This window comes from Colobus angolensis, unplaced genomic scaffold (assembly GCF_000951035.1).
Source record: "Colobus angolensis palliatus isolate OR3802 unplaced genomic scaffold, Cang.pa_1.0 Scaffold1, whole genome shotgun sequence".
NCBI classification, from domain to species: Eukaryota; Metazoa; Chordata; class Mammalia; order Primates; family Cercopithecidae; genus Colobus; species Colobus angolensis.
This window is the reverse complement of record NW_012110918.1, coordinates 5,704,478-5,714,124: the sequence shown is the minus strand read 5'-3', so window position 1 is coordinate 5,714,124 and position 9,647 is coordinate 5,704,478. Positions and strand designations below refer to the sequence as shown.

Genomic DNA, 9,647 nt, shown 5'->3' with positions numbered 1-9,647 from the left:
TCTAAATACATTTTTTTTTTTTTTTTGAGACGGAGTCTCACCCAGGCTGGAGTGCAGTGGCGTGGTCTCGGCTCACTGCAGCCTCCGCTTCCTGGGTTCCAGCAATTCTCCTGCCTTAGCCTCCTGGGTGGCTGGAATTACAGGCGCATGCCACCACATCCACCTAATTTTGTATTTTTTAGTAGAGACACGGTTTCACAACCATGTTGGCCAGGCTGGTCTCAAACTCCTGACTTCAGGTAATCCACCTACCTTGGCCTCCCGAAGTGTTAGGATTACAGGCGTGAGCCACTGTGCCTGGCCACTTCTTTAAATACTTAATGATCAATAGTACTTCTAGAAAATACTGGCTTGAAATGATCATTTGTGCTATTTACTGATTAAAAAATAGCAATATTTCCACCTTGGGCAGCATCAGGTCTGCTTGTTGCCCCAGGTTGGTCACTGGTAATTGTGTTTTCTTCCTCTGTCCCTCCATGTCTGTCACTCTTTAGGCAGATAACTCCCGTGTTGGAAGTTTCCTCCTACATAAAAAGGGATCTCATTAAATGAGCCGATGTCCTCCTGATACCCTAAAAATCTTTGGTTCTGGAATCAGCGGCTAGCAGAGGTTAGCTCTGTCCTTACCCCGGCCCCTATGACTGGCCTCCCTTCCCCAGGCCAACTAGTGTCAGAAAGAATCAACCAGCAGCACAATAAATAATTGATCTTCAACATGTGCTTCTAATTCAAATAAAGGGCATTTAACCACAGTGAGTATCGCATGTGACTGAAGTATTTCATGTGGAAATTTGAAGATTTCTGATAACTTGCTGTAAAGAAGTTTTCACGGTGACTAAATCTCCAGGGGCCCTTTCTATCTCAAGTTCAAGTTACTTAGACAGTGATTAAAGACCTTTTATAGGCCCCTGTGGTAAATGATAGCATAGAGGAAAAAAAAAAATAGCATTTGTTGGCCATGTAATTTAGCAAGACTTAATCTATCTGTTTGAGTTTTCATCCATCGGGCTTGCTGAAATACTTTAAATAATTAACCTGTTTCTCTGCAGCCTGAAGTGTCCCCAGAGTTTCCATTCCAGGCCTGAGATGAGTGATTATCCAGCACAGATTGCCTTATTTATTTGGAAGACTCTCCATCTCAATCCAGCTGCTTTTTCTCGGGACAGCAGACAGACGCTGGACACGGTCTCCTTTTACGTTACAGTATTTACAAAGTAGAATAAATCGGTGAGATCCAAGAGCAAAAGGCTATAGTTTATTTTATTCACTTTATTTTTGTTTTTTTCTACTGTCCCTGCTAGGTGCTCAGCAACTGAATCTATCGAATTTCAAAACATGTAGAGGTGTCGACGTAAGTCTCCAAGCTCCGCACAGAGAATCCCAAACCACAAGTTTGGACATTTCCAAGGAAAGAAGCACAGGCTGGCAGGATGAGGCAAGAGGCTGCTCACTCCAAGCCAAATCTCATGACCCAACCGCACAGTCATAAGAGGAGTGCGTTCAGTTGCTTTAGGAAACCAAGAGCAGTGAAAGAAACACTTGGGAATTTACTGGTAGATAAGGTTTTTCTGATCGAAGAAAAGCTACAAAGTAATGCAGACCAAGGATGGTTTCTGGGCAGCATTATGAGTATGTATTTTTAGGAAAATGCCCCTTCTAGGGGACCTGACTTGCTGTCTGCCCACAGATTTATCTGAACTGAATCTCGGTTACTAGTTTTTGCTTTCAAAGACCTCCTATCTAGGGGAACATTTGAAAAGAATTTACCAAGCACTTCCCTGCTGCATAATCTGTCTGTGTGTTCTGTGTTGACGCCAACTTGCATTTTACATGTGAAGCCAAAAGCTCTCTTCTCGGGAGCCTGGGTCATACTGCTCCTTTAAAAATGAAAGTGAGAGAGAGGCCACGCTGATTTTAGAATTGAGTCAGGGCTTTGTGATTTATAGAGTACCCAGGGTGAATAGGCGTGGTTTCTAGATATCCACAGGCAAATCTTACCCTAAAAGACACAGGACTTTGCACACGCCTTGCAGAACATTCGGAACAGAAGAATCAAGGCTTGTAACCGATGAGACTCATAGATAGAATATATTAAACTGAGTAGAATCTGGTGCCTAATAATTTACATAAAAGTGGCCCAGAGAATCTACTCAGCACATGTCCTGGCCAACTCAGAAATTAGGAAATACAAATATTTAAAGAAAAATCTGGATTCCTCTGTGTGTATTTGAAATCCTCTCAAATATTCTAAATGGATGCAGTTTGGTCTTGGTAAGGGATAGAGGGCCTGAGACAGTATTAGCGGAGTTTTATTTTTTTGCCCAAGTTGTGCAGTGCCTGCTTCATCGAGGTTTCTGTGGATTTTAGACCATTCACCCTTAGTGAAAGTCCCAATAAAACACAGAATGTAATTATGTTGGGGGGAAGAAAGAAGCAAAAGAGCAGGAGGCCTGGCTAATCCTTTTATCAAGGTAGAAAGAAAAGAAAGAAAGAAAAGAAAAGAAAGAAAGAGAGAAAGAAAAAGAAAGAGAAAGAAAGGAAAGAAAGAAAGAAAGAAAAAGAAAGAGAAAGAGAAAGAAAGGAAAGAAAGAAAGAAAGGAAGAAAGAAAGAGAGAAAGAAAGAGAAAGAAAGGAAAGAAAGGAAAGAAAGAAAGGAAAGAAAGAAAGAAAAAGAAAGAAAGAAAGAAAGAGAAAGAAAGGAAAGAAAGAAAGAAAGAAAGCTATTTCCACAGTGATTGACTTCATCAACTGTCATGGACAAGCACAAGTTGGACCTAAGTTGTGCATCATTTTTTTTTCCTACCAGCCTTGTTTCCTGGATAATTTCCCTTAGATATATTGCTCACTGTGTCAATTATAAATCATATTTATTTTCACTCATGAAAAAGACGTCTGGAGATATGCAATCTAAGGCTGCAGTCTTTCCTACCTTTCTAGTTTCCCTTGTGGGGGTGTCCTTGATTTGCATTCTTACAAGATGGCTTCAAGAACATAAGCTACCAAGTTAGAAGTCCAGATGGAGAGAAGGGTGAGCAGGGAGAGGAACAGGGCATCTGCTAGCCAAGTCAGCTTAAAAGCTTTCATAAAAGCCGCACCCAAAGATTCCTGCTAACATCTCATGTGCCAGAACTATGCCAGTTAACCCTACCCTCCAGCAACCTGCATCGGGACTGGAAATACAGCTGTAATTTTTTTTTTTTTTAACCTGAACACATTGTTTTCCAATTAGGAATTTGTTAGGGAAAAGAAGATGATTGGAGAGTCGATGAAATGGAAGTTTAAAATATCCAGCTTACTATGTTATTGTGGGGATTAAATCTATGCGTAAATCACTTGATAATACTCACTAATCTGGTGGCACATGAAAATAATATTTCCTTCTCTCTCCCTAGTCTTACTCACTTCTCCAGGGCCCTGTTCAGAAACCAGAGCACATAGTGGAGCAATACCTTGATGCCACAATTTGTTTTTTATCTAATTAACTTCACTGAATAATTTCATTTTGGGGGAAAAAGTAGATGGCATAAGAAAAAATACTCACCCAACTTCTCGTTATTGGTAGGGCATTTGAAACTAGAATTCCATTTTACACAGAACCTGCTTGTGATACTTACAGAAACAACCAATTTTTATTTCAGATATACCTGTTCTACAAGCTTTTAAAAAAAAAACATAAAAATGATTTACAATGCTGCCTATGTTCCATTTATACGAAGCAGCATTCTTATTTTTGGTGCACGGTACCCAATGCTGACCGCATCAGCAAAGATAACTTATACCACTGAAAATACAGGTATATGTACACACTTTTTGCATTAAGATCTTTATTATTAAGTAACTCACTGGGGTTGTCAAGTATGTTATAAAATTACACAGATAATTAGAGATAAATATCACATAGAAATGCTGATTTTACATTCTCTTCTGAGTACAAGTATTTGATTATAGAGGCTCAGAGCACAACAAAATGTATTTCACGGGACACTGATGCCCCATTCTGATATTGACAAGGCAAACATTAGCAGCAGCGGACTCAACAAAGCAAAGCAAGGTGACATGAAACTAGATGTAGGTCAAAGGTAAAACAAGCTAAAAAATTTTTAAGTGTTTTTGTCTATTGTCATGGTGACTGTTTTCTACTTACAAGATTGCAGTACTCTAATTTAGCCAAGTAATTGCTGCTGTACAATCCAAATCTACGGTGTGCATAATTTTTTAAATGCAGCGTGCATTCCTCAAGCGGGACTAAAAATCATCTTACTTGGGTCTCTAATATTAAGCTTCAGAACAGTTTTGCAACTTTTGACCTGAACAAATCTCTTATCCATAAAACAACAGGAATAAAAGATTGCACATGTGCATTTAAAAAGTAACTTTATTACTCCCAGGCCAAAACAAAAAAAAACAAAAAAAAAAACGAGGGAAAAGGAAAGAGAAAGGGAAGGATGGGGGAGGAGGAAGAAAGGAAAGAAAAACGAAAAAAGAAAAAAAAAGAAAATAAACAGAAAGGCACTCTATCTACCTATACCTATATATTTTACTTTTATTTATAATCTTGGACTATGTGATTTGGTTCATTCACTTGTGTGTTTTAATTTAAATTGAGAGAGAGAGAAAGAAAGATTTTCCAGTAAAAGCAAAAACTGGGTGTGTGTGTGTATTTAAATGAAATAAATAATAAAAACTGTGCCACATACTTATTGCCAGTGCAGCAACAATGTAAAACAGACACAAAACACAAAGAATTCTGAATGTACCTAATATTTCTTTGATTTATAAAGTTTAAAGTGACTCTACTCATAGGCCAGTGGGTGTGGGCTTAAAGTAATCATGATTAACATCTTTTAACATGAAAGTAGAGTATACAACTTTATCTCATGTTATAAAATTTAAGAAATTTCATTGTACTCAGATTATCCACCTACTGTGCATTAAAATCACTTTAATTGAATTCTATCTCACAAAAATCCTTCATTTAAATAGTTGTTCCAAGTTCAATAAAAGAGATTCTTGCAATCCACAACTTGAGTCATTTGTGTCTTGTACGGTAACCAAGATAAGAAGCATACATAACTGCTTCTGGGCACAAATAAGTATCTCCCTCCCCTCCCCCCAAAAAGGTTCTATCCTTTATGTAGCAGCCAAAGTTGCAATCTTTCGGCACTAGCAAGCTAGCAACAGTTTCTCTCCAAGGGTCTGAGAATGTTTCTCGCTGCTAACCATCCCCTCACCTCATCTATATGATCCTGTCCTTTGGTCACGTCCTGGAAGAAGGGGGGACATGAACATAGAACCTCCCCTTCTCAGAGAACCTAGCAAGGTCACGGTTGCCTTATTTCTGGTCTCCATTTGTTGGAGTCAACCAGAGACTTTAAGAGAGAAATGCTGCTCTAAATACTGTTAACTTTTCTTCTGCCTCATCAGTTAGAGAAAAAATCGCTTCTAGCTCTCATTGATCACTACCTGGACAAGTGGCAGTGCAATTGGTGGCGTGGACAATTTCTTACAGCCACTAGCTATGCTCACCGAAACGAAGACTATCCAAGTGGCAAACCTAGTGACTTGAACTGGTGAGCTGATTTCACAGTTACATTTCTCAACATTACAGCTTACTGAATGCATCTTTTGCATATCTTGGTTACATATCATACTTTTTATAGCAAATCTTCACAGTATTATCAATGTTGACATATTTAAAAATGTATTATTTATGCTGCCTTACTTGTCTTTTCATTTTTATTTATTCTAGCCTCCTTCCTGCCTTCATATCCCCATATTTGAATACTACACCTCCATACACCTCCAACTGAAGATACAAGTATATAAGATAATAAAAAAGATACATTTTAATCAATTAGGCTTCTTAATAGCATTCTTAATTCAAAATTGGCTAACAAGAAAAATTTTAATAATCGAGAACTATGGAATTTTTAGATTATCTTTTACCAAGTTTAACTTACTCTACTTACCCAGCATCATCATAAAACATAGCTATAACACTTTCAAAAAAGCCATGTTTACAACGACTTGCCTACGGTGATTGGCTGGAAGATAAAATGATTAAGTGGTAGCCCTCATAATCACAATTTAGGACTACATTTGGGATTCTACAGAGATTCTGTTTAAAGTCAGGAGAGCTTTCTGATAAGGTGTTTCTCTATACTCATGTGTGGCAGAAGTGGTGGTTTCCTCAGGATTTTCACAGCTGCTGACAATGGCAACGGCACTAAATGACCTTCGTCTCGCCTTGGTGTCTGATGTGCAGGATCCTGGAACTGGTGGTGCCTTTTCTATGTGGAGCTGCTGGTCTTTCCAGTCCAATTGCTTGGCACTGCAAAAGGGGGCATATACTTCCACACTTCCTTCAAACTGTAAGCAGTTCACTTTGTAATACTTCCTCTTAACTTCCAAGACATCATTAAACCTATGGCCCCAGAGAATTTCTCGGGGAACATAGGAGCTTCTAGATTGGTGGGATGTTCCAGTGGAATCACCAGTATAGATAAATGTCACCAAAATCTCAAAGTTATCTTTGGCTACTGCTTTGCGGTCAAGGGCATACAGAGGGCTCTCATGGTCAATTTCATGGACAATAGTTACTGGGGTGACCAGGATGATTTGGTCATTGACTAATTTGAGGTCTTTAAATGCCATTGTCATCCTCCCTTCACTGTCTTCTGTGTAGCGGAGAAGTTGGGCTCTAACCGTTCCTTCTACCACGTGGTTTGGCCGAAAATCACCAATGCGCCACATGAGGCAAAGCTTCCCATCTCTCATGCCTATAAGTGCAAAGTAGCTGAAACGAATGGTTTGGGCTCTCTTTCGAGCAGTTGCCATTTTGGCCAAGGCAGCTCCAATGATAAAGGTATTTATGATGCAACTTAAGATGGACTGGAGGATCACCATGAGCACGGCCACAGAGCATTCTTCAGTAACACAGCGATAACCATATCCTATGGTGGTTTGGGTCTCAAGGGAGAACAAAAAGGCCCCTGTGAAAGAATGGACATTGTCAACACAAGGTGTGATGACTGGATCATTTAATAGATCGCCATGATGAAGGGCTATGAGCCAAAAGACAGAGCCAAATATCAACCACGAGAGAATGTAAGATAAAGAAAATATCACAAACATATGGCGCCACTTAGTGTCCACAAGAGTGGTGAAGATGTCAACCACATAGCTTCCCCATTCTCCAAAAATGTGCTTGAAGTAGACATTACAGCTGCCATCTTTGTGAAGCAATCGTCTTCTTGCTCTTCTCTTCTCAGCTATAATGTGCTCTGGTGGGTAGCCTGGGTATTTTGCGTCCACATTGACAATATGATAGCTGCTGCCGTAATAGCTCATGCTTTGCTGTGCCCTTAGAGATCCAGGTGAATTTTGTAGTAGTAAGAATTCTAAATGTGTTGCTATTTCTTGGTTTGGGTTTTTCAGTTAGAACCTAAACAACAACAACAACAAAAACACACTTTTTAGCTTTTGATGTCCACCTTTATAGAAATTTGCCAACTTTGAAGCAGTGTCATACCATCTAAAATAGCTACTACTTCATCTGAACATTAGCGGTACAGTATTGATTACTCATTTCAGTTTAGAATTCAACCAGTCATTATAGAGGCAAAATATGCAATTAGAGAAAATAACATTTTTATATATGAATAAAGCTTGAGTAAACACTATGATTATCCCAAATGATGCCTCACTAACTTTTCTGACCTGATATAAAAAAAAAAACCTGCTTTATTTTTGTAAACTCTTCTTGCATGAGGGTATTTAGAAAACAAAGTAATTGCTGATATGAAAAGGCAAAATACCATTCAGATATGTGTCTAGCAGTCATAAGCTTCCTAACTGTTTAAATCAGGTTTTTCCTTAAAAGAAGGATGCAATAAAGAGTTTCTACTTTCATATCATAATGTAACTTTCATAATCGTTACTGTTGTAATAGGTAATCCCTCACCTTCAGCACCTGGCGCTTCCTCTCTCTTCCACGGAGGCTCTTCTTCCTTGTGTACTTCCCAGGACAAACAGAACTGAAGGGGCACTACTTCACATTAAACCCATTTCCCCCTAGCTCCAGCTTTAGTCTTGAAAGAAAAGAAAAAAAAAATGCATCTTTCTTAACCTCAGTGGAGCTAAAACCACTCCCAGGTAAGCTTTCAGAAAGGTGTAAAATTGCCTCTGCCTTTGTCTCATAACATCCATCCTTTTTTTTTTTTTTTTTTTGACACTGGCAGCTCTTCTCTTTCCTTCTGAATAGAGTCCCAAAAATTTGCCAAAGTTGCTAATCTCGTTTCCCTCTTAAAGGGAGCACACTACAACTGAACCCTTCTCTCTGGCTTTTCAATGCTTTCCTGATACTTTCACAGATGTCCTTAGGCAAAATAATTTTTCTCCTTCCAAATTCAGTCTTGAAAAGATCGAGGCAGAACATGCAGCTCTTAACATTTTTAGCATCCATGGTATAATAGGCCAATGGATGTCCCAGCTCAAGTCAAAGTGAAATTTAAAACTGCAACATCAAAATCATCTTGAGTTACTCCTATGCAAAACAAAAGAAATAGAAGTATTGTAGCCAATTTTAATAGCTTAGTAACTATTAGCATATGGGTTTTACACAGTCTACCTGTGCTAGATGGGATGAAGGGAGTACAATGGGGAGACTTTAGGGAATCTTGCCTCTCTATTGCATAGAAAATGCACTATGAAAATACTATTCCTGACTTAACGACCCCTTGGAACGAACCAGGGAAATTCATCACTAAATACGTGTTGAGCACCTTCTCTGCTGCAAAAGGACAGAAAGAGTTAACTTCCCTCCAGTGAAAAAGAATCAATTTTCTTTTCCTCCAGGGATCAGGCCCACTTTACAATAAACTCTTTGTTTAATGCACCACTTACAAGGATGGACTCCGCTTAAAGCCAGAAACTCCTGTAAGGCATGTGTGGGTTTATCTCTGTCCTCTACCTGCCTGTCGGCCACTTCACTCAGCCATCATCCAGATCAGTTTTGATCTGCTACATCTGCTCCTTTCTCAGCACTTCAACCAGTTTCAGGGGGAATCAACTGCATAATTCCCGGATGTGACCTAGGGCTGCGAAAATGCTTACTGGACGGTTCCATGTAAAATATTTCCACAAATTTTGTCCACAATAACAACCATGCTTCGGAGGTTTCCATCTGTCTGACTTGTCATTGAACGATATTTTACAAACAGAAGAAGCTGATGTATGGTTCTCAGTGTCCACTCTCTCAACTGGTCATAGGAGGCATGAAAATGGGATGAAGTATAATCAAAGGCCCATATGATTTCAAATTAAAAAGCAGATATGGAGATAGAATTATTTTCTTGTTAAATGTGTCCAACCTAGTTCCTTCAAGCGAACTACACACATGGTGGGAGTCTGAGAGTCAGAAAACACCGTTTCATAAATCAAGAGCTACTGTGTGACTCTGCTCTTTTCTGCTGCCAAAATAAATAAATAAATAAATAAAAGGTTTTATTTGAAATGGCATTCAGTTGGCATCATTTTGAATTCCAGGGGTACCAGCAACCATTATAAACAAGCCTCTTTCAAAACACCTTCCAAAGTGAATGAATTTTCAATTAATACAAGTTACAAGTGAACAAATTTGAGTGTGT

The 9,647-nt window shown here is 38.9% G+C and overlaps 1 protein-coding gene across 1 annotated transcript; it reads right to left on the bottom strand.

Moving 5' to 3' along the window:
* Window positions 1-5,426: 5,426 nt before the first annotated feature.
* Window positions 5,427-7,350, bottom strand: KCNJ16 (potassium channel, inwardly rectifying subfamily J, member 16). The gene has a single exon (XM_011934306.1). It carries the CDS (start codon window positions 7,348-7,350, stop codon window positions 6,094-6,096), a length of 1,257 nt encoding a protein of 418 aa, XP_011789696.1. The 3' UTR covers window positions 5,427-6,093.
* Window positions 7,351-9,647: the final 2,297 nt, after the last annotated feature.